This window comes from Mixophyes fleayi, chromosome 4 (genome assembly GCF_038048845.1).
Source record: "Mixophyes fleayi isolate aMixFle1 chromosome 4, aMixFle1.hap1, whole genome shotgun sequence".
Lineage (NCBI taxonomy): Eukaryota > Metazoa > Chordata > Amphibia > Anura > Limnodynastidae > Mixophyes > Mixophyes fleayi.
In genome coordinates, this window is record NC_134405.1 from 26,218,957 (window position 1) to 26,245,205 (window position 26,249).

The following is a 26,249-nucleotide window of genomic DNA, read 5'->3' on the forward strand; positions in this document are numbered from 1 at the left end:
AGGAGTAGAGATGGCCCTGCTCAAGGGAGTGTACAATCTAAGGGGAGGGGTAGACAGACAGAGAGACACAGGGATGAGTGCATGTTGTGAGGATCATTTATAAACATTTCAGGCTCTATGCTTGGGTATCTCACCTATCGAGGGTGGATTGCAGTGCTGCTGGATTTCTTTCCTTCGGAGAGAAGGGTAATGCCCGCATGGAACGGCGGGTACAGATACTACTCAAGAGAAGAAGGTTACAGTTTGTTTGTAATAGTACTTGGTATGATGGCAGGTATGTAGACATAAATGGAGTCATGGAAGAGAAAGGAGCGCAATCAATCACACTGAAGTTCATTCAAGACTGATATATAATAGCAATTCTTAAGGAGACAGATACATAGATTGCTGAAGTTCCATTTCCAGTTACTGAAGCCTCTTAAAATTTCTCACAATGGGGTAAAAAAAAAAAAATACTTTTGTCTGAATTCTAAAAGTAGCAGAATGTTGTCCTGTATAAACTGTGCCATGTACTGAGGATTCGCTACTGGGGTTTACGTTGAGCAAAGTGCTTTGATAACAAGGACACTCGCAGTAAGTACGTAGGAACGATACACACAGGGAAAGGCGTCAAATAGATTGGTGTAACAAGGGAAACATATATAGCATACTTCAAAGAGGAAAATATAAAACAATATGTATTGCTGACCGGCTATCGTAATCAGAGTCAGAATCATCTGCCGTTCCTCTCACTGGGCTTGGAGATATCGGCTTCCTTGGCAGTAACGTAGGACTGGTTACTGGTGTTCCCCTCTCTGCACCATCACCCAGGACTGGGCTGGAATCTTCTAAGCCATCTGTCCAAATACAGCGAGAACGCTAGAAGTGAGACTATTATTACAGCTGACATACACGGGAGGACAATGTTCCAGGAAACGTACTCGTACTGGGCTTACGTGTGCAGAGGTGGCCGTACGGAAACTATCAAACAAAGCTGTCGGAAAGGCAATTATGTCAGTGTAGACAACAGGTTTATGTCAATGCCCATTGTTCCCTCCATTCATTCATAAAGCTGCCATTGCAATTGTAACGCATACCACAATCACTGGCAGGGCCGGACTGGCCATCTGGCCCTTCTGGCAAATGCCAGAAGGGCTGATCCGGTCTCGAGCAGTCAGTGCACGGTGTACTGACAGCGTACACCGTGCACTGACTGTCTGGTGGCTGGCTCCTCCCCAGGAACTAGCCAACAGATCACATGTGCAGCGCTGCACAATGTCTCTGTGGCATAATATGATTTGGGGCACTATTGTGGCATAATATCAACTGGGGGCAGTATTGTGGTATAATATCATTTGGGGGCACCATTATATGAACTGGGGCACTATTGTGGCATAATATGATTTGGGGGATATTAATTGAAAGTGGGGCTGTTTGGGAAAAAAATAAACCGTCTATTTATTAAATGTGAATAGGAATTATTTAATGGCAGTGATGGTTGGGGGAAATAGGTATATTTCGTTAACGTAAATGCGATTTAATTTATTGCTGGGGTTGTTTGGAGGGAGGTATATAGGTTTATTTATTAAACGTGAATACTAGAATTTTAATGTTGAGGCTGGAGGGAGGCCTAATTATAAAACATGGGTTGCATTGATTAAACACCAGGGCTGGTTGGAGGTTTCTAAATAACATGTACCCATTTTTTTTTTCCAAATAGGGCCTCCAGCATTCGAGGATCCAAACAAGCAGCAACTAAAGACACCAGGAGCCACAGGTGGTGTAAGTGACAAGAACACTGGTGGGGAAGTCTCGAATTTTGGTGACTGTCTCGTTTAGTGAGATTTTGTCCGACTACAAGGACAGTTGGGAGGTAAGTCCCACTTCACACTGTACTGCTAGTGAGGGCAGAGCTACGTGTGCACAGTAGTGCACACAGTATTGCCTGTTTATTTGTCTAACATTTTGTCTAATATGATAACCATGATACATAATAGGGGCCCCTTGTCTTAAATACCCTTAAATAGATTTGGCAATCTCGTGAGACTAAGGGGGGTATTCAATTGTTAGCGAGATCCCCGGAAAACGAGCGCTCTAAAAATATTAGCATTAATACGGTAATTACTCGCTGAATTTCATCTCGCAGCTCAGGGAATTCAGCGAGTAAACTACCGTATTAACGGTATTTACGCGCATATTACCGTATTAACGCTAATATATTTTGAGCGCTCGTTTTTCCGGGGATCTCGCTAACAATTGAATACCCCCCTAAGAGCTTCCCTGCTCACTCTACAGGAAGTTCCCACCCTGATGGATGTCAGCAGCACCAGAAGCAAAGATAAGTACAATGGGCTGGAGGTGTATAATGTGCTTGGGGGGATGGCATGATGTGGCTGGGAGGGCGTAATAAATGTAATGTTTTATTATAATGTATGTATCAATGCCCCATGTTGGCCACACCCACAACACAATGTGGCCCTGCCCTTTTCCGCGCTGCCGATGCATGGGGGTACGCGATTTCTTTCCTGCTGGACCTAAGGTGGGCTTGTGTACTTTAAATGCCAGGGCTGGTTTTTAGCCCCAGTCCGGCCCTGATCACTGGAGATTACAAGGTTTGTTACTATGGACTTTTTAATGGTAAAGAACCTTCTCCTTAAGCTGGACATTCACTAACACCACATATGCAGATTAAAATCAAATCAGTAGGAAGTGTCTTAAATTGTTATGGGCCGCGGCAGTGCCCCGTACTCTGCTTGCTTCTTGGATGCATCCCGATAGTCACCATGACGAACTGGGCGTCATTTCTCCTTCCGTCCTGACCGTTGCCAGGACAACGGTCGGGACCCTCTCTGCTAATAGCGCCACATCCCGGTGTGACCTATAGCTGGGCGCATGTGCAAGTGGTGTATATATATATGGTGAATTTAGGGAGCCAGTGGCAACAGTTTTTGTTATTTATAGTATTGGCCCATATTTATATTATACCATTTTCCAGGGTTGTGCTGAGGTCCTATGCAGCCTACAGTAATTAATTAGCAGGCTCCTGGGCGGATTGACTGCCCTGTGCCTCCCCTTTTACCTGATTGGTTCATCAAAGTATTTAAGGCAGGGAGGACTTAGCCTCCCTGCTGGTTATAGCGTTAGTGGGCTGCACAGATTGCTGACCTGCTGTTGGATACTTTCCCTGTCCTTAGATTGTTAACCCGTTGTGACCCTTGGCTTGTTTATTGGACTCTGCTTCTACACTTGTGACCCTTTGACCTTTGTCTTTTTTCTCTGCTACCAGTACCAACCTCTGGCCTGTCTCGGATATCAGCCTCCAGTATTCGGTTTACCTCCATCCTGTACGGCGGTTATACTGATAAGCCTTTACTGCCCTAGAGTCTAAGTCCTGGGGGCATCTGAGTACCTCCGAACAACAACAGTTCTAAGGGAAAAGCGGCTGCTAAAGGTGAAGACCTCTAATAGCTTGGTTCTAAAGGCTCATCTACTTGCCGTGGTGATAACAGAAAGCTGCCGCTGTACATGAAAAATAGGAATATACTGTTACTATCCATCGTCATATAACTCCCACTAACATGGGATGATGCAATCACATATGCCTTGGCTGTTCATGGAGAGTTTATCTATAGAATTTTCACCAACACTCCACCCTTCTGTAGTCATTCTGGTCATCTGTTATGCTTAGCTCACGTGGTTATCCAGAATGCAGACACAATCAGTGAAGCATAAGGTCAGGATGCAGGTGTTCTACTGTAACGTTCCTGGCCGAATAATGAGTAGAGAAACTCTTTAGTTTCTTGTTTCACGATGTAGTCCAGAAGTTGTGAAAGAACTACGTCTTTATGACCTCCATGTACGTTCGGAACAATTTCCTACACTGACTCACCCGCCTGGTTATGAGCTTGATTCACACTCGTCAGTTCCACAATGTCCTTTTTGGTGAAGCCACAGAGGTTTCGTCAACAGTCCTACCTCTAAATATGGGGTTTTTACGTCTGCACTGACATAATGAGATTCTGAGACAGGCCTTTAGTAGCCTCTAGCTATCGGCAGATTCCAATGCAGCATAAAGGTTCTGTGTAATACAATGACAATTATTTAATACACCAACTTTTTATTATACAAACCTTTTTCCGATTCCTCCCCCTTGCTGGTCCTTCTCCTCTTCGCTTGCGGAGAGACCAGGGGCACCGGTGGCTTTCTCTTGTCCTTTACTCTACGTGTGCTGGCACGGCTCGGGGTAGTATTGGCAGACTCGCTGGTTGTACTGAGCGACTTCTTATATGCATGCAAGGGTGCCCACATTGCATTCTCCACGTCATTGTATTCCTGCTGACGGGGAATGTACTGCTGACAAGTCTCGCCAACGTACTGAAGGCTGGAAAATGGTGTAAGAGTCTGAGATTTAGACCACTGCTCCATATCAAAAGTTCAATATCCGTGCTATGAAAAGCAAAGAGAGGCATTCTACTAAAAAGTAGATGGGGTAGATTTATCAAGCCTTCTAAAAAGGAAAGGTGGAGGTGTTGCCCATAGCAACCAATCAGATTCTAACTATTATTTATCTAGCACATTCTAGAACATGACAGCTAGAATCTGATTGGTTACTACGGGCAACAGCTCCACTTTTCCTTTTTAGAAAGTTTGATACATCTACGGCTCTTAAGTTAAAAATTCCCAGGATCTCCTGACATGGTAGTATGGCTGGGACCCTTTCTTTCCTATTGTATCCTATCAACAGAAACTTATTTTCACAGGCACGCTAAAACTGACAGAAAATAAATACCTTTTAGCTGAAATAACCCCTGCAAGATTCACATGTTCCGTGTTTAACCTGTTTCTTTCCTTTATCTGTCACCCTGCCCTGGGTCTGCAATGTCTACTCACAGTGCTGCTTTGTCTTGTTTCAGAAGTTTGGGTGAGAATTCGCTCAACACATCAAAGAAGAGCAGGTTCTGGGTAGACCACGCATTGAACGAGGAGACCCACAAAGAAAATTTAATACCCTCTCTAGAAAACAAAAAAAAAGACAAACAAAAGACAGGTATGCAGTGGAGGTCAAATCCTGAATTTGGTGCAAAATTTTGTAGCTATAGGAAACATCTTTAATAATAAGTTTTGCCAGCTCTGCACAAATTTGACCAGGTTTCATTCATCTTTGGGCTACTAGATGGCGGTGTTCTACACAAGATATTCGGAGAAATAGAATGATAACCTTTCACTAAACACTTCTAACAAAGCAAATGTAAGGCACTTAAACACAAAACACCTTGAAGACCGGACAGAGACAATATTTTTTGGAGATCCTGGTTAACCAAGAGTGTCAGACTGCTTTTCAATCTGTCCCACATGTGATCAAGTTGGGCTATCGAGAAGCCACTTGAATTGTGCAGTCCTGATTTAGAAGCTTTAATAAAATACATGGAGGACCTAGGTGTAATATGAAGAGAGATAAACTGGTGTATACAGCACTACTGCTCTCACTTGTGCAGGAGTACAAAGTCCTGACGATTTCTCAATTGGTCCGGCCCAAACAGGAGGGAGAATCGCTTTGCAAGGTCTCGGATTTCCAGGAATGGACGCTTAAATCGGCGGTCAGGAGAGTTGTCCTCTAAGCTCAGACCCGTGTATGCCTGTGTAAATGGAGACGTGTTCATAATTCCAGCATGCCGTGAGACAATGATGACAATAAGAGGATTTTTACTTACCGTAAAATCTATTTCTCTTTCTCCACTGGGGGACACTGCCAGACATTGGGGTATAGTAGTGGGATTGGGAGTTTAGGCACAAAAAACTCTATGATTTTTACTCCCCTCCTCTGCTATGCCCCTCCTCTCCAGTAGATACCTCAGTTTTGCCTAACCAAGTGTACTATAAAGGGCAGAAGAATGTAAATCAAAAACATTCATAATCAGATCGTCTACAGAGCAATGAAGGTAGCGCATTGGGGACATACCAAAGCAGCCTCTATGGGAGGGAATGCTCTGGAGCGGCTGCACGCAATACTTTCCTGCCAAAGCTCGCATTAGCAGATGCGAAAGCCTGCAATCTGTAAAACTTTACAAAAGTATGAACAGACGTACAAGTGGCCGCTCTGCACAGTTGTTCAGCCGAAGCCCCATGGCGCGCCGCCCAGGACGCACCAACAGCCCTGGTCGAGTGAGCCCTAAGCGTATGAGGGACTGGCCGAGATGCTCGGACATAAGCCAGACTAATAGTGGAAGTGATCCAACGAGCAATAGTCTGTTAAGACGTCGGCCAACCACGCTTCTCAACGTTATATAAAACAAACAGATCTTTTGATTTGCGAATTGAGGCTGTGCGGTCCACATAGCACCGGAGAGCCATAACCACATCCATCAGGTGAAGATCGTAATCGACAGAGTCAATTGAAGAAGACAAATCCGGACGAAATGCCGGAACCACAATCTCCTGGTTGAGATGGAACCTAGACACTACCTTTGGAACAAAGGAAGGTTTAGTACGTAACACCGCTCTATCCTCATGAAACACCAGAAATGGAGAGCTACAACAGAGCGCTGCCAATTCTGACACTCTCCTAGCTGAGGATATAGCTAGAAGACACAGTCTTCCAAGACAGATGGTGCAATTCTGCGGCCTGAAGGGGTTCAAATGGAGGAAGACAAAGAGCCCTCAGCACTAAATTTAAGTCCCAAGGTTCTACCGGATGAGAAAATGGGGGCTGAATATGAAGGACCCCTTGTAAAAAGGTCTGAACCTCACTCAGAGGCGCCAGTTTTCGCTGAAAATAAATTGACAGCGCAGACACCTGAACTTTAAGGGAACCCAGTCTGAGTCCCTTATCCAGGCCCTCCTGCAAAAAAGCCAACAGTCTAGACAGGCTTAACCTGGAAGTATGGAAACCCTTGGATTCACACCAGAGGATATAAATCTTCCAGACCCTATGATAAATAGCCGAATAAGATGACTTTCTTGCCCTAATCATAGTAGCAATAACCCGTGACGAAAAACCCTTAGCCTTGAGAACTAAGGATTCAGTAGCCACGCCATCAAAGCCAGCCAATCTAATTTGTGGTGGTGAAGGGGGCCCTGAACGAGCAGGTCTGCGCGCATGGGCAGACAAAACGACTGATCTGCTGACATTCCTAGGATGTCTGAGAACCACGCCCTGCGAGGCCAATGAGGAGCTACTAAGATCGCTTGAACGCGTTCTCTTTTCAGCTTTTTCAGAACGCGAGACAGCATCGGAAATGGTGGGAACAGATACATCAGCCTGAAGCGCCACGGAATCGCCATGGCGTTTGCTGCATATGCTAGAGGGTCCCGGGACTTTGCACAATACCGAGGGACCTGACAATTTAGTCTGGAAGCCATGAGGTCTATTTCTGGTAGACCCCATCTCTGAACAAGAAGAGCGGAGACCTCTTTGCACAGGGACCACTCCCCCGGATGAACTGAGGAAATCGGCTTCCCAGTTGTCCACTCCCGGGATATATACAGCCAAAATGTGGGGTACATGATGTTCCGCCCAGATTAGAATCTTGGCAGCCTCTTGCATGGCTGTGAGTTCCTCCTTGATGATTTAAGTAAGCCACGGCCGTGGCATTGTCTGACTGTATCTGAAGGTGTTTTCCTTTCAGAAACGCCTGAGCTTTTAACAGAGTCTTGTGAACCGCTCTCAGCTCCAATACGTTTATGGGAAGAGCTGACTCCTGGGGAGACCAGAGTCCCTGAAACCTTAACGGTCCCATGACTCCTCCCCAACCCGAGAGACTTGAGTCTGTGGTAACTAAGGTCCAGGGGCCCAATTTAGCGTCTGATCTTTGCTCAGATTGCTCGTGGAGAGCCACCATGCTTATGACAGTCGAGTTAAACGAGACAGGCGGATGAACTGCCTGTCCAACTGTTTCTGTGACCCCGACCATTTCCGGAGAATCTCCAACTGAAGAGAGCGGGAATGGAATTGGGCAAACGGAACTGCCTCGTACACCGACACCATGGTCCCTAGAAGTTTCATGCAGGAGAGCATGGACACTCGAGGGCTATCCAATAATACTCTGGTTCTCCACTGGAGGGCGATGATCTTTTCCTGAGGAAGGAACACCCTCTGAGCCATTGTGTCGAACACCAATCCCAGAAAGCACATGCGCTGAGCTGGAATGAGAGACGATTTTGGCACATTCAGAATCCACCCATGGTCCTACAAGAACTCCATTGTGGTCTGAACATGGCGAGTTATTATTATTTATTTGTTGGGCGCCACAGGGTTTTCGCAGCGCCTTACATAATACGAACAGTAGACCATACAGGGTAAAACATTACAGAACAATAAACACTAAGTACCAATGCTTTGGAAACTCCAGCAGACATATGGAGTGAGGGCAGAGCAGAAGAGTCGGTATGAAGACAGGAGGGGAGGGGCCCTGCTCATGCGAGCTTACATCCTAAGGGAGGGTGGGTTAAGACCTCTGCAGACTTGGCCTTTAAGAGAAGGTCATCTAGATACGGAACTATCGTGACTCCCCTTCGTCTCAGGACACTCGCCATAACGGCCATAATTTTGGTGAACACTCGAGGAGCAGAGGCCAGACCAAAAGGGAGGGCCCTGAATTGAAAATGATCGGGACCCACCGCAAACCTCAGGAGCCGATGATGCTGTTCCCAGATGGGAACGTGTAAATACGCATCTTTTATATCGATGGAAGCTAGACACTCTCCCTCTTCCATCCCTGGAATGACTGTCCGTAGAGACTCCATTTTGAACCTCTGGACTACCACTTGCTTGTTCAAGGACTTGAGGTTCAGTATAGGGTGAAATGTTCCGTCCGGCTTCGGAACCAAGAAGAGATTGGAGTAGAACCCCTGACCCCTTTCTGGCCCCCGGCACCACCACTACCGCACCCTGAAGCTTCGCCACTGCCTCCAGCAGGGCCTGACTTCTGAGGGGACAAGCGGGCACTGGTGAAGAAAGGAACCTTGTTGGCGGAGACTGGATTAAGTCTATAACATAACCCCTCAACACTACTCCTCGAATCCAAGCGTCCGACGTGACTGACCACCACTGGCGCTTGAAGAGAAGAAGCCGTGCCCCCACCACGGGTACCCGCGTGGGGGCCAAGGAGTCATGCTGCAAGTTTTTCACCGGGACGCGACATTCCCCGTCTGGAAGCGCCCCTACCTCTGCCGCCACCTCCTCTGGAAACAGCCGGCTGACCCCTTGGTGGGCCGCCACGGCCCTGGTTTACGAGAGCCCATGGGAAGAACATTACTCTTACCTCCTGTGGCTACCTTAATCACTTTCTCAAGCTCCGGCCCAAACATAGTGACTCCATCAAAAGGCAGGATTTCCAAGGACCTCTTTGATTCAGCATCCGTCGTCCACGAACGTAACCATAGGGAACGTCGCAACGCCATAATAAGGCCGCCAATTCTGGCAATGACTGCTACTGCGTCCATGGATGCCTGTCCCATATAATCCGCCATCTCCTGAATGTGCTCAGTGAGAACCAGGAGATCAGGTAGCGGAGCCTTACTCTGAATGGCCGAGATCAACTCATATCTGCACCGCCTTATTTGCCCATGCAATTGCCATAGTGGGTCTAAACAAGCTACCGGAAGAAACATATGCGGACCGGAGAGCATTGTCACACTTTTTGTCGGTAGAGTCTCTGAAAGATACTCTCTCCTGGGTAGGTATGGCAGAAGAAGAGGACAACCTGATAATCGGTCTGTCCACCTTAGGAGACGCCTCACATTTAATACAATCCTCTGCTGAAAGAGGGTAAAAACTCTTAAATCTACCCGGCATAACGAACTGTTTTCCTGGATTTAACCAAGCGTCCGTCACAATCTGCACCATCTCTGATGACGGTGGAAAAGACATAACCTGAGATTTAGTCCTTTTAAAAATGGAGAAACCTGAGGGAGCCGAGGGTGTAGGGTCAGCAAAACCAAGGCAATGCCTAATACCTAACACCAGACTTTCAATATTACCCACCGAGGTGGTCATAATACTCAGAGAATCTTCCTCCTGAGTATCCAAGTCTAAATCCTCATCTGATGGATATCTGAGCCTGGGCTACGACCCTGGTTTACATGCGGTGAAGCCCTTTTTGCTCTGTGGGAGACCGCAAGTAGGCGATCATCACTATGAGTTAGAGAACTCTGTGAGGATGTGCCTGCACTTTCCATCTGGTCACCCCCCCCCCCCCCCCAACTACAACATGTGTGGAGCGCTGTCCTGCAGAGACAGATACCTGAAAGTCTGCAACAGCATTCTGACGTACCTCGTAACATCACCGTAGTAAACTTTTCCATGGTTGCAGCAAAGGACTTAAACCAAGGCGGCTCTTCCATGGCTGCCGGTGTCTGAACTGGGGCGGGACGCTCCTGAGATCCGGCCTCACAAGCAGCGCAAAGGGCACCTTTGTCATGCTGTTCTTTAGAGAGTTTTACTTTACACATGGCACAAGTAAAATACAATGCAGACCCTCCAGAGGATCCCCTGTCAGAGGACTCCTTATTAGACATCACTGGTTAAATATAGTATAAACTGATTATAACTAGACAGATAAATGATTTTTGTCTAAACAGTTAATGTCAGAATACAGCAATACACAATTTGTAGCCAGATCTATATACCCGGGTACAAATTAGCCCCAAAGTAACTTAACCTCTCCCGCTAGGCAGAACAATCAACCATGAATGTTTAAAATGTTTTTGTACACAAACAAACACAGGATTTAACGATACCAGTCACAGTAGAGGTAAATGAGAGGAGAGAAGCGACATGCAGCTACTTGATATAAGCTTAAAATGGCGACTCCGCTGTGCAGGATCCAGAGAAGTGCGGGAAACGAGGGTCCTCCTCCAGGTTCGCCCTCATTAAAAAAAATGTCTGCTCCTCTCTAAGCTACCAAACAGCTCATCTATATTATGGCTGTCGGTAACTGCTCCACAACACGCTATGTAACAGTGCCCAGGCTAGCGAGTGTGATCTCTGCCCTCCTCATGCAGCGCCGCTCTCTATAATAGAGGGAGCGCTAACGGACCCCCGCTGCTCGTTGTCAGGGGAGGTGGGGGTATGGAGGAGGGGGCTTGCCGGCTAGTCCGTCGGCGGGGAGAGATGGATCCTGGATCTCCCCCGCGCGACCTATCTCCGTGGCCCGCTAAAAGAGGACTACCTCTGTGGGCACCTAAAGCCCTAATGGCGCTACCAACAGCTAATAGCTCGTTTCTAGGGAATGAACTGCCGGCAAGACAGGTGAAGGGAAGACCCGGGCATCAGCCACTTCTTACCTTGCGCGGGGATCAGGGTTAAGGAAGCCCAGGACTATTCACCCTCTCTGGGACTTAATATCGATCACCGCGAAAGCACCACTGAGAAAAAATAAAATAAAAACATGACAAAGTATAACTAAACTAAGCATAGGCAGGAGCCTATACCAAACTGGCCTAACTCCTAAGGCACTAAAAAAACTGAGGTATCTACTGGAGAGGAGGGGCAGAGCAGAGGAAGGGAGTAAAAATCAGAGTTTTTAGTGCCTAAACTCCCAATCCCACTACTATACCCAGGGCTGGATTAAGGGAATGGAGGCCCCTGGGCTAAGGGGGCCTCCATTCCCCCGTGAGGTCCCCCCCCCCCCCCGTGATCCAAGCTGCCCGCACCCCCCCTCCCCATGACCCGAGCTGCCCGCGCCCTTCCCCCCCTCCCCCCCGGCACTTACCTCCTTCCCCGGAGCGCTGTACGCTCTTTACTGAGGTGATCTCGTGAGAGTGAGATTCACAAGGTCTCCTCAGTAAGGAGACTACAGCGCGCCGGGGAAGTACTGCAGTGAAAGTGCTCAGCAGCACTGATCGCGCCGGGGGCGCCCCCGCCCCCGACCGATCAATACTGCTGCTGAGCACTTTAAAGGGCCCCCTGGATGCCATAGGCCCCTGGGCTGTAGCCCAGTTAGCCCTATGGTTAATCCGGCCCTGACTATACCCCAATGTCTGGCAGTGTCCCCCAGTGGTAGGAGAGAGAAAAGTGAATTAACATATGCAGTATATTTAGTTTTTAATCTGGAAACCCGACAGCAGAGATGAAAATCATAGTTGGGTGGGCAAAGATGTATAAATGAAGTAACCAAAATCAATTTGCTTTGTAATGTGCACTAGAGTAAGGTAGCAAGTGTCTAAATGCAGGCCTGTCCAACCTGCTGCCATCCAGATGTTGTGAAACTACAAGTCCCAGCATGCCCTTCCAGCTATCAACAGGTTGTCTACTGGCAAAGCATGCTGGGGCTTGTAGTTTCACAACACCTGGAGGGCCGCAGGTTGGACAGGCCTGGTCTAATGCTTAGTGAACATTTTCCTTGTATCTGTGTGGTTACAACTTGCTGAAACAAGTGTCGTCATTTTTTTTTTTTAAACAAAAAGGCTTCTACTGTACTAAATACATTGAAGGCCACGTAGACAAGATTTAAACACAATTTGGTTTTTCCAGCAAACCGCAAAGAAGAAGGTCTGAAGTAATCATGTGTCTGGATCCCCAGTGTTTTTTACTGAAGATGGCAACCTCATATACTTACAATGATTCAACCATACAACGGCCATCCAGCCATGGCATTGCAGGTAAAAAGCATCAATGGTTTAGTGTTGATAGCTACAGAACGGCTAAATCTGTGTGTGTACGGACAACAAGGAGAAACAGGTTAATGGACCCCCACTCTGATCTCATGTGCGGAATAAAATATTGCAGAGATTGCCTTCACAGACGTCCTATCACTGTGTCTCGCAAGTTTATATAGAAAGGACATTCTCTTTAACCTTCGTGTTCTATCCCATAGCTTACAAACGTGGATAATATAATTGTCTGCTACAAATGTAATGAATGAAAACCCTTGTGTTAGTCGTCTCTGGGGACAATAGTGATTGAAATGTTTCTACAACAACTGCATTACCTTCAGGCGCTCTATTAAGTCACCAACGCGCCGCGCTGGCTCAGTGTTTGTATCTAGATTGTTTGATTTTGGGTCATATTTCGTTCATTTATGCTGCTCTGGGTTCTGTAGTTTCTAAAAGCCAAATCATTATATTCTCTGAGCTGCTTAGCAAGGATGTATTATCTAACAGATGGCCTGCTGCAGTTAGCAGATGTTGTTCTCATCTCAATGTAAAAGGGAAATTTATAATCCATTTTCCCTCGTCCTTACAAATGCTGTAAGGCTGAACCGTAACCTGCTGTAACGCCGTGAACACAGTGCCGTACCTGGGTGAGACAGAGCAGTATAGTCCTGGTGCTCTGCTCCTTGTTCAACACACGGGATCTGTGCAGGGTCTCCTTAATGATATCTCCATATTCTGTATAAAACTGAAAGGGAGAAATTATTCACAAAAGGGATAAGTCAAGGAAGTGAGCTACCTGCCCCAGGATTCAGAACAGGCAATTTTTTAACCCTTGGCTGGGCGCTAAGAGGGGGAATTCAGATACGTGGACATTATGAATACGTTTCAGGTTTGTAATGTGAGTCCAATTACCTAGCCCTCAACTCTCCAGATAGGATGTATGGGACCCGTCTACAGCTTTACAAAGGACTGTGTGTAGACCCAAGTGGTGCTGGCACGTAGCGGCTTATTTACTAACAATTGTGCACCGCGAAAAAAAATTGGTTATCACCGCAATTTATCAATAAAACCCAGGGAATCTTTACGTACACCCGTTTCGCCTGCAACACGGCTTTTCTCCTTGATAAATATATACCTCTGTCTTTGCAGGGATCGGCGATAAGCCCTGTGGCCCCTACCTTTACGTAGTACTTGAAGACTTCACTAGCAAAGCGGAGGTCCAGAATGTTATACAAGATCAGTTTGCAGTATCCCGCCAGGAGGATACGTTTGTTATGAAGCAAATCGATTTGCTGGTATTCATTCACTGAAAAAAAAAAACAGAATGAAAAGATTTACCATCGACTTACTAGGTTTTTGTATCTTGCTGAGTATTTTGGCTCTTTCAGCTACTTATTTTTTTGCCATATACCAATAGAAGTCTGCCATAAGACTGTAACCGCATAAAATAGGAGTGCATCTTGGCTGTTTCTTGTGATGCTAATAAATTTAATGTCACATACTTATCCCTATGCATATTTGTACATTCTTTTAAGATATATCACACATATTCCTTGCAATACAACTGGGACATTTATGAAACAGGTCAAGTGATGATGCCCTATGTGATGGCAACCAATCGAATGTTGCTTGCATCTGAGAAACTGCACTAGGAAAAGAGAATTAAAATCTGATTGGTCGCTAAGAATTACAGCAACTTTGTTCTGAGCTCCAGCAATCATAAATTATACTACTAGATACAGAGGTGGTGGGAGGATGCACTGAACAGTGTAATAAGTATGAGCTGCAATATGGACGGGGTAAACCAATCCCTTTAATAAGTAGAGTGCAAAAGTGGTCCAAATGCGCTCAATACTGTATGGACAATGGTAAGGCTAAGCAAAAAGGTGTACAGGCAACAATGATGAATGCACAAACTGGGATCTAAGTGTCGTTGAATGGATATTTGACCAATCAGTAGACAAATGGCCAACAGCATAAACAACAGTGAAACGAGAGCAAATTCAAAGGCAAAACAAAACAAAAACAGTCACAAGCAAAATCAGAGAAGAGACTGGAGTCCAAATGGAATACAGAACAAAAATCGGAACAAAACAAATCAACTGCGATCTTAATCGAATCGGCCACTGCGGATGACTCAGGTAGCAATATTTTGGGTGTGTAGCGTTGCCGAAATGCACGTGTACTATACAGAAGTAGGTACAGAGTCTGTGGTTGTCAAGAGTGGAGCAATACTGGAGGTGTATTTGCAACGTTATGCAGAATTCACTGTAGAGCTGTTGACAGCTCAGGTATCCAGTGATGCACACTTATGTAATTACCTTATGGAGGGTGGAAACTTGCTCAGAGGTAGGTAGTATTCTGCGGCATGTGGTGTCTGGAAGCTCTACTAGAATGTACTTGCCACCTTCAATATGTGGGAAGGACCACAAGAACACAAAGTCAGAATTAGTGAACATATACGCAACATCAAGAAGGGGTTCCTGCTACATAGTGTTCCAGAACACTTCCATAAAGTACATAATTCTGATCCAGAAGGTCTGAAATTTACAGCTATTAAACAAATCAAAAGAAATTGGCGGGGTGGAGACATTTTGAAACATGTAAATAAAGAAGAAGCCGTCTGGATATATAATCTGAAAACCCTCAATCCCAGGGGTCTCAATATTGATTTCGATCTCAAACCTTTCCTGTCTTAATTTAAAATCAACTACACTCACCCCCATCATTCCCTCTGGGTCCCATTCCCCTACATCCCTGGATACTTCACTCCACACCCGCCCGTTTCCCACTCAGGTACCGTTATTCATCAGCTTGAGAATCAACCACAGAAGTTCATTTCCCTATCTGAAATGCACTTTAGGTATATATCAATGGTGTAGGTCTCTATCAGCCTCTCCACATATGCCATAAATAAAGACAGATGACATCAGATTGAGTTACATATACCAGAATTGAAATGTAACATAGACGCTTATGGTTTTATTTATTTTGTCTAGTATTAATGATTTTATGTTTCCTGATATTAACGAAGGTTTCTACGTGCATTGGTAACACTGCACAATCCCTAGTCTTGCAGATAAGATACTTACTAATTGGAAGGCTCGACACCGATAACCACGCCCACGGTATCCTGACCTATCAATTTCCACTATCCCCACCCAATCAGATTCTTACCCTCCCCTTATAAACCTCAACACAATACCCACACACCCACTCCTTGAGAAAGTCCCTTGGGACGAAACGCGTCGGAGACACCACCACAATCTCCTGTAACCTGAAACCTACAACCTGTATTCCAAACTAAGTTTACGTGCCATTTATCAAGCTATTTTGATGTAAGTGCATTCCTGTATTTCAAATAAACTGTTATACAGTGCTTCACTTTGTAGCTTCTCCCTTCTTATTCCTGCTACGAGCCGCGCATGCGCGGCACTCAACGCTACCAATACCGCCCTACTGACCCTGCTTCCGACTATCCGCCGAGCGCACACAGACACCCACGGCTACCCGAGAAATATCACTATCGTGACATCACGGGCCATCAAGTTTGCAGAGTTATCCATCACATCGCGGAGGGCTGCGGGAGCTTCCAGACACCACATGCCGCAGAATACTTCCTACCTCTGAGCGAGTTTCCACCCTCCATAAGGTAATTACATAAGTGTGCATCACTGGATACCTGAGCTGTCAACAGCTCTACAGTGAATTCTGCATAACGTTGCAAATACACCTCCAGTATTGCTCCACTCTTGACAACCACAGACTCTGTACCTACTTCTGTATAGTACACTTGCATTTCGGCACCGCTACACACCCAAAATATTGCTACCTGAGTCATCCGCGGTGGCCGATTCGATTAAGATCGCATTTGATTTGTTTTGTTCTGATTTTTGTTCTGTATTCCATTTGGACTCCGGTCTCTTCTCTGATTTTGCTTGTGACTGTTTTTGTTTTGTTTTGCCTTTGAATTTGCTCTCGTTTCACTGTTGTTTATGCTGTTGGCCATTTGTCTACTGATTGGTCAAAGATCCATTCAACGACACTTAGATCCCAGTTTGTGCATTCATCATTGTTGCCTGTACACCTTTTTGCTTAGCCTTACCATTGTCCATACAGTATTGAGCGCATTTGGACCACTTTTGCACTCTATAAATTATACTACTAAATAAGATTTTCTACATGATTCACCATGTAGAGTCCAGAACCAATGAGTCCTCTAATTGAGCAGTGATTTTTTTGGAACTTAAATACAACTTTTGGAGCCTGCATGAAAATATGGTTACATAAACTCAAGAAATACATGATCTACTACGCACCTGTACATATTATTTGTATATTTGCTTAAGCAACTTCTGCATCACTTTTTCCTCTAATAATCTCTACATAATGGTCTTTCCCTTCACCATTGTGGAACACTCACCGTTTTCCATGTCCTCAGAGTTCATGAAAACGTGATCCATAAGGAAACCAGCAAGCTCAGCCTGGAGAGGAAGGTCTGGTGAAAGGACGAGTGGCTGAAGGTAAGACCGTTCACCGCGGCTGACGCGACTGTTATATATGACCAGAAGATCACTGAGTAGTTTAAATGCCTGAGAGAAGAACGAGAGGGTGATAATGGAGGAAGAGTGGTTAAAAAACCCAGGACATCTATAGAGGAAATAGTGGATGAAGAATGAACGGGATGAGACACACAAACTAGCAGACGTTCAGTAATAACACGAAAACGGTCAACTCAAGCCAACTTGATGTTACCTGCTCTCTCACTTTGCTATGAAGATCGGACAGAAAGCTCTGACACAAGTTGCAGAACACGTGAAGTCTCTTCCGTAAAACAGACAGTTCCTCCTGATGATTGACAGACACAGGCAAACTTATTACATGTAAGCTGGTTTATGAAGATCAGAGAAGACAGTATGTAAAGCATATTGCGGGCTAAATTCAGTTAATGACACCAAATTGATGGAAAATGCAGGATGTGGAGCTCCACTGACCACCACAGATGGTAAAGAACGACCGATATCCATCAAAAAGAGGAGTCGGCTGGTTGACCAATATTATTGTGTGTGTGTGTGGTCGTCAGGCATGGGTCAGGTCATTTGGTTGGACTGCAGATTGCTCATCTCTTAATTTGTGCTACATATGAACGTGGCATTTACATGAAGACAGGACAATCACCAGACCAAATGGTGATATGGATTTGTAGTGAATGAGGAAAGATTTGACTAAGCAATTCCTTAGAACAACTCTATATCTGTGAGGTGTCTGCTCCATTACCAAGCCAAGAGCAGAGATGGACAACCGGAAGAACAGTCCCCAGCAGACATCTTAGAAAGTAGTAGTAGTTCAGTTTGTCACTCAAAGGTATTGCTTAACTTAAAATTTAGCAGATTTATTGTTTACTTTTATATATAGTGTGTTACGTTACAAAAATATAGTGCAGTGCTCTTGCTGTTTCATATCTCCATAATGCTTTGGATCCCACCAGTAGCTATGCACTGTACCATCTTACAGTTCTTCCAATTAAACTTGTAATACATGTGGCTACGATACGTATTTTGTCTCCTACTCAGATTCCAGGAAAAAGCAGGTAGGAAACAACATCAGTGGGAGCATCCGAAAAAATATCATGGAGACCATGGGCCATGTAGTATACAGAAGTGGGACTGTGAGTATACCGGGTTTATGTATAGCTCTTTTGTCGCTCAGACTAGCTGGTTTGCCTGTAGGCAGCTGTGGTGTATTAAAGTAATTTTATCGTTTTCAAATAAGCATTGCCCAATCAATTGTATGTGTTTCCAAAGCACAAAGAGATTTATTTTAGCAGATGTAAACAGTTAATTATTCAATACATTATTATATTATGTATTAGTACAGTACAGCCAATACCAAAAGATAAATACATACCGATGCTATTGCATGCGCTCGCTGCGCACCCACGGGACCCGGTGGACAGTATATCTGTTAGTCAACTCTGACACAGTATTCTGAGAGCCATGGGGAGTGCTGCCATGATTATATACAGTACAGTGTTACACAGTGAACAATAGAGATGACGTAGATTGTTTCTATAGGTCCAGACGTTGGTTGGGTCCAGGGTAAACAGGTCATAGGCTGATTCAATCTAAGGAATCCAAAGGTGGGGGGTCGTCTCTCCAGGGAGTCTGCTCCTTTCATAGCCAGCATCATACAAAGGATTATTCCCTAATATCAATAACTAAAGTATGCAATGTGCGATCTCTTCGCCGACTGCACCGGACAGCTGCTGATGAATAGGGGATCAATATATCAGGCATGACACCTTTCCTATAACCTAAACCTTTAAGAACACTAAAATGTACATATAATCATATTATATGAACTAATAATAAAACAAATACTATCCTGCTCATAAATTACAGTGTAACGGTACCAAAATGAATACGAATTATATAGATAACTAAATGTTGTAATGCGAGTGTGTGCGTGCGTATTTTACCGTGCGATCTCACCACGCCACGTGTTACGTGGCGTACGGATCGCAATTACACGACAAAACAATATTAAACCAATATACTTTCGTTCATCCAATTATACGACTTCGACAGGTGAAACGAGGTATTAATATCACCCTAAGCAGTGTCGAAGTCAGCAAATTGGATAAAGTCATTTCAATTAAAATCGAGCAAACTTGGTTGTCTTTGTCTGAAAAAATGCGTACGGTACGCTACACCGTGGAAGGGCGTACGCAGCTACTACACGTGGCAGCAACAGTATTTGGTCTTTTACCATACATTCGCACAAACACGCATACTTGTAAAATAGTACACATTAATGGTAGTTGCAACACAGTTATGTCGAAATATAGTAGTATTTATGGGTTATAATATAAGTTATATGCACATTAGTGAAATATATGGAACAGGTTGAAGGAATCATATCATGTGTGGTATCATAATAAACCTCTTAACATTTGCTACTGTTTGGTTCACTCTGCGAAGGAATCGCAGAGTGCATACACAAGTTATGAATGATAGGGAATTATGAACTACTTAAGACTAAGGAATCTTGGCGGGAAGAGCAGAGCATACCCCCTGGAGAGATGACCCCCTCCTTTGGATTCCTTAGGATGAACTAGCCAATGATTGACAACCCCTTGGACCTTACTGAAACCTGGACCAATAGAAACAAGCTATACCATCTTCATTGTATTACTGTATTTTTGTGTGCATATAAGCAGCAGCTTCACATCTAGTGTTCAGACATCTTGTCCCCAGACTTCAGGATTGAATGACTGCACACTGGATCCAGAGCGCCTGCAATAAGTAACGGCTGTACTTATTATTTCGCTTGAATTATTCTGCTACTTTTTGAGAATAAATCTTTGTGCTTTGGAAACAGAAATCGAGGTTCGACAATCGTTATTGGTTAGCGACAATACGCACTTAACACCAGCCTGTCCCTCGTTTCTCACAAAACGTGGATTATAGCATGTACTTTTTATAGACCTTACTTTTGTTCCCCAGCTCAACAGAATACCATTGCAGTGTCTACTTACATGTGGATAAGGGGACATTGTAGCTCATTGTAAATATGTATATTGTTTATTGTATCTTGTTGATATTGCATGGAAGCTGTTAGTCATTGTCCTTAAAGTGAAGCCAGGTGGGTTATGGGTAAGGATAAGATTGCAGGATACAGGTCAGGGGGAAGGTCAATTAGTATCCATTGTTCTCAACATGACTAGTTCAGTCATTTTGTACAGCTCATCACCATCTCCTCCAACCACCCTGGTACAGCACCCACCAATGGTTAAAAAGCACAGACCCAGGGGTTTGCCCAGGGAGGGGAAAACACTGTGGAAATTAGACCCTAGATATAAAGAGTAATGTCAGGAGGGGAGGGGGGTGGGGGAGATATTCATTCTGGGACTGGAAGCTGCAGGGTGGCTGGTTTTTAGAGTTGCCGTTCTCTACCAGTGAAACACATTGGTCAAGTCAGGACAGCCAGGTGAGTATCTCCTTAAGCTAGTGGGATCAGGGACAGATAATGTGGTAAACCTGCCTGGCATTTATTTACTGTGTGTATATAATAATCTAGTGATTGTTTTTGTTACAATAAATGTATTGTTTTATTTGCACCCATGGTTGGCTAGCCAGCGTGAAGTGTGTGGAATTGGGCCAGAAAACCCGGCATCTTCACAGTAACCTTATGCACTAACTGAGGACACCCAGTACAACCTTATGAATTCGGAATCACCTAAGCAAACAAATACACAAATACAAATTTACTTTATTTTATATGAAAAAAAGACACAGGAATATTTACAATTAGCAACAGCCAGGAGGATCACTGCAGACGATCCCACTAGACAACCATACCATAATGGGCTATAGTCATCGAATCCCTTGGAGCGCTGCTTTAGCCAACAGAGCCTTGCCGTTCACTCCTCTGCCAACCAGGTAGGGACCAAGTCCAATGTCATCCTGCTTTTCTAGGTACACAAAGTAACAAAGTTCGTAGACTTGGGAGATTCACATACCAACATGATTCTGGACCAGTCCAATAGGAGCCACAAACAGCCCTAGTGGACAGCTGAGCATGCCATTTCCAAAGTGGCATGGCCTCAAGGGGGTTGGTTCCAGATATGGCTTCCCCACTGGATTAGGTGATCTTCTCTGAAGTCCAACTTAATTACCCTAGTCACCGCTGGCACCAAAATGGTTAGGAAGAGCCCTGACATACAATGAAGGGGAAGATGTCCAAGCTCTTCTCCCCACTCAAGCCTATCAACTCTCACCTTCTCCGCTCCCTCTCTGTCCAATGCTGCGTCCACCTCACCAAACTTTCCCTCTCTTCTCTCAATTTTCCCATCCTCAAGCATGCTCTCATCTCTCCATTCTCAAAAAACTCTATAGCGACCCTGCCTCACTGTCAAATTACCACCCACTCTCTGTCTCCAAAATATTCAAACATCCGCATTACCATCTACCTCCTCAAACTGTCCAATATGGCTTCCTTACACCTCAACTCCAAAGAAACCACTCTGACCAAAGTCACCAGTGATTTTATCTCTTCCAAATCCAAGGGTAATTTTTCTGTGCTCATCCACCTTGACCTCTGTATGTCCTTTGATGCTGCGGACCACCCTCTTCTTCTCTGCTCCCTTCACTTCATTGGACTGCGTAACACTGTTCTCTCATACTTCTCTTGTTTCTCCAAAAGATTCCTTCTTCACCTCAACCACTGTCTCCCCCCGCCCCCCCACCTTTCCAGCTTCCTGTTCGGGTCCCTCATGGCTCCATCATCAGCCCCCTGCTCTTCTCTCTCTACACCAACATCCTTGATTGTTCCGTCGATCTCCAGTACCACACCAAAGCCGAACTCATTGTCTTCCATTCCTCTTAAGTCTCCACTCCTTCCCACCTCTCCCACGCTGTTGAAAACACCACCATCTCCTCGGTTCCTCAAGTCTGATGCCTGTCTAATCCTTCCTCTCCTTCACACCCCACATCCAGTCCCTCTAACACCCTTGTTGTTTCCTTCTTTGGAAAACATTCACAGTATTAGACACTTCCTCTCCTTGAATGCTACCAAAACAATAGTCCTCTTCCTTATCTTTCACCTCAACTACTGCAATCTTCTCCTGTCTGTACTCACCCTCCTCTTCAATCTCTCCTTAAGGCAGCAACAAAACTGATCTTCCTCTCTCACTTCTCTGCATCTGCCAATCTTTTCACTGGCTCCCTATCCCCAACAAAATTCAATTCAAACTACTCACTTAAAAAGCCCTTGCCTATTCCTCTCCCCCTACATCTCTAAAATCCATCGCCTTTCTCACTCACCACTGCCCCCTCCTCTTGGCCAATGACCACCATCTTACCTCCAATGTGATAAGCCAGTCTCACTCCCGCCTTCAAGACTTTCCCGGTGCTGTTCTCCTCCTCTGAAACGCTCTCCCTCGCTCTATCAGTCTACCCCAACCCTCCAATGCTTCAAACACTTACTAAAAACTCACCTGTTTGCCGAAGCTTACAAGAAAACCGCTATCCCCACACCCCACGATCTTCCACCCTTTGTGTCACCCTCTGCCTATACCCCACCCCATTACTACATTTCCTATCCTGCTTTTTTCACCAGGTCTCTCCTCCTGTTAATATTAATAATAATGTTGTGTTTTAGGCAGTGTAATTCCCTCTACTAGAAGCAACAAGCCATGCTCTGACTGACCCATGAAGATAGGTAGCACTATTATGGAGGACTCTACTTGGTCAGGCTCCTTGACATCATGCCAGCTTGTCTACAGTACTGTTTGGGCTGCATACAGATGTCATTCTCATTTACATATATACAACTTGTAGCTTCAAATATTATAGGGGATTTCTTAGTACAGAAATTCTTGCTTGTCCCAAAGAGCGGTGGGTTTACCTCTCCGTCCTTTGTGACATGGAGGAAACAGTGTTCATGACTTCTATTGACAGACGAGAGGTGTCATTAACACACCACACCAACAGTACCTGCTCTTTACAGTAGGAGCCAGTTATTAGCCCTAATAGCATTTCCATTCAGTCACAACAAGGGCTCTGTTGCTGCCTCCCGGTAAATAGAACTTTTGGGTGTGATATTTTATTTAGGAGCATCCAGTCATTCTGCTTCCTGCATTTGTAAATCTAACTGACCAACTGCAGTGCTACCGTTTTATACTATAAATACCATAGTCCCTATTAAGTTGTCCATGCATTTTTGATGTTTGTCAAGTCACTTAATTTATTATTACCTCTGGAGGCTGAGAGCTGGAGAAGAGGCAGAGATGCCATAGCAGGGAGAAGTGGCAGCAGACCAGCGCTGGGAGGACAATCTGTGAAAGAGGATGTTTAATGAATCAGGGAATGGGACAGTAAGAAAGATACAGTATGGGGATAGGCCATTGTACCTGGGTAGGAATCTCTCCTGTGTCTACTGCCCTTTGCAAAATAGAACTACATGGATCAAACAGCTCCCACCGAGTGAGATCATTAGCGCTGGAGAACAGGAGGAAAGTGGTACATCAATTATTAACCTGTTGCACAGAGTGAATGAGACATCAGGAACACTTCTCTAAACCGTGACGCTGCTTGCAGAAAGCAGCATCATCAAAGCTTCAGTAGAAGGATTCGTTCTACCATTGTATAAATCAGTTTGCTATTCTGTCACCTCCCATCACTAATATGTCCCCTGCATCACCTGAACAGAGCCGAGAGCCTCTTCATTGTGGCTGCGGCGTTATAGACATCGTCTTCATCTAGATCGGACACCTAGAGAGGGAGGGAAAGGGGACCTGAAAAACAACAACTGAGCAGAACGGTTTATACGCAGAGTATTAACGGTTATTCATCATTAACCTACAGCACAGGATTGAAGCGACTTCCACCGGAAGAAGGATGAAGAAAAGGATGCTTTTGACATTCTCCCAGAAAAAACCCACTTCTAGAACCAACGTAAAAGCTGTCAGGACAGACAGTAAAATCAGGGTCCTAAAGGATGGAACTGGACTCCACCAATGTAAGCTCTGCGGGTACCTAACTAGAGAACTTTCTATTAATTTGCACTCTCCACCCCTTGAATCTCATATAAAAATCTTCTCCCGTAAAACGAAATGTAATTTTTGCATGAGGGTGCAATGCAAGTACATGAGGACGCCCAGACACAAACTTTTGCGCCACCCACTGAAGCCACCATCTAGATGCACAGGTTCGTGCACTTTGCCTATAAATGGGTATATTAGCTGAAAAATAGAAGCATGGCATTACAAAACAGTATTGGCTCTGTAGGGTGCATTTCTGTTCTCATAAATTAGCCATCTGTTCAACAAATAAAATACGGAGAGGGACAGAAGGAGAAGCACCAGCTATCCTATGCAATAGAGCTGCTTGAGCCACAAGCATGAAGAACGTACAGAGCACATCTCCAATTCTGGAATTACGACACAATTCCGCTTCTGTAAAAAAACCATTTATATTAATAAAATCATACACTAATGGGACACCATGGAAGGTCAAACAGACAGTGAAAATGGAGACCCTAGAATACCCTATCTTAAGGAAAATCTGATTGGAAACAGAGAGAAGAGAATATCACCTACTGTAGAAGAAGATCCCATATCCAAGGGTTAGACTGAAATATGAAACAATAAGAGCATAAGACTCCAGAGAGATGACCATCGGTGAAATAAGAATGTTAGAGTCCTCTTCTGGACTTCTCGCCTCACATCTGATCATAATTTCTACTTGATTCATTACCAATATCTTATAAAGAGGAACTGCTATCTTTAAAATATCAAAGTGAATTAACTGTAATTAGTGCCTGCAAGTCTGGAAGATACCTGCATGATGTCTGGGTGGTGATTCATGAAGAGATCAGTGAGCCTGTCAACTAAATGGCTGAGGACAATGTCTGTTCTCTTGTACAAGGTCAGCCTGCGGTCACACAGGAGGTACAAAGCCCGGGAGCAGACCTCCAGCACGGCGGGCTCTGTGTGTTTCTCTATGATGTCACTTACTTGGGTCAGGAGGAGATCTAAATGCTAGTAAGGCAAAGAGACAATGATTATCAAAATTATTATAGTGTCTGTAGTATATTCACATAAAACATGTGCTACACATGCTACTCCCATTAACTTCCTTCCTTTTACGCCTCTATAATCCTCACCGTGTCCCCGCGCCTCTATAATCCTCACCGTGTCCCCGCCTCTATAATCCTCACCGTGTCCCCGCCTCTCTTAACCCTCACCGTGTCCCCGCCTCTCTTAACCCTCACCATGTCCCCGCCTCTCTTAACCCTCACCATGTCCCCGCCTCTCTTAATCCTCACCATGTCCCCGCCTCTATAATCCTCACCTTTTCCAGCCTCCCTAACCCTCACCTTTCCCAGCCTCTCTAACCCTCGCCGTATCCCCGCCTCTCTTAACCCTCACCGTGTCCCCGCCTCTCTAACCCTCACCGTGTCCCCGCCTCTCTAACCCTCACCGTGTCCCCGCCTCTATAATCCTCACCGTGTCCCCGCCTCTCTAACCCTCACCGTATCCCCGCCTCTCTAACCCTCACCGTATCCCCGCCTCTCTAACCTCACCGTATCCCCGCCTCTCTAACCTCACCGTATCCCCGCCTCTCTAACCCTCACCGTGTCCCCGCCTCTCTAACCCTCACCGTGTCCCCGCCTCTATAATCCTCACCGTGTCCCCGCCTCTATAATCCTCACCGTGTCCCCGCCTCTCTAACCCTCACCGTATCCCCGCCTCTCTAATCCTCACCGTATGCTCGCCTCTATAACCCTCACCGTATGCTCGCCTCTATAACCCTCACCGTATCCCCGCCTCTATAACCCTCACCGTATCCCCACCTCTATAACCCTCACCTTTTCCAGCCTCCCTAACCCTCGCCGTATCCCCGCCTCTCTTAACCCTCACCGTGTCCCCGCCTCTCTTAACCCTCACCGTGTCCCCGCCTCTCTTAACCCTCACCGTGTCCCAGCCTCTATAATCCTCACCGTGTCCCCGCCTCTATAATCCTCACCGTGTCCCCGCCTCTATAATCCTCACCGTGTCCCCGCCCCTATAATCCTCACCGTGACCCCGCCCCTATAACCCTCACCGTGACCCCGCCCCTATAACCCTCACCGTGTCCCCGCCTCTATAACCCTCACCGTGTCCCCGCCTCTAT

At 45.4% G+C, this 26,249-nt stretch overlaps 1 protein-coding gene across 2 annotated transcripts in view; it reads right to left on the reverse strand.

Moving 5' to 3' along the window:
- STAG3 (STAG3 cohesin complex component) overlaps nt 1-26,249 on the reverse strand; it is a 61,557-nt gene that overhangs the window by 786 nt on the left and 34,522 nt on the right. For both annotated transcript variants that reach the window (XM_075206487.1, XM_075206488.1), the window contains exons 19-31: nt 24,914-25,114; nt 23,776-23,846; nt 23,486-23,573; nt 23,330-23,410; nt 17,329-17,421; nt 16,997-17,165; nt 13,752-13,879; nt 13,217-13,318; nt 5,467-5,615; nt 4,870-4,992; nt 4,110-4,360; nt 689-836; nt 135-218 (exon numbers count right to left, since the gene is read on the reverse strand). In XM_075206487.1, the coding sequence (XP_075062588.1) occupies nt 135-218; nt 689-836; nt 4,110-4,360; nt 4,870-4,992; nt 5,467-5,615; nt 13,217-13,318; nt 13,752-13,879; nt 16,997-17,165; nt 17,329-17,421; nt 23,330-23,410; nt 23,486-23,573; nt 23,776-23,846; nt 24,914-25,114 (1,688 nt within the window). The remainder of the gene's footprint in view (nt 1-134; nt 219-688; nt 837-4,109; nt 4,361-4,869; nt 4,993-5,466; nt 5,616-13,216; nt 13,319-13,751; nt 13,880-16,996; nt 17,166-17,328; nt 17,422-23,329; nt 23,411-23,485; nt 23,574-23,775; nt 23,847-24,913; nt 25,115-26,249) is intronic.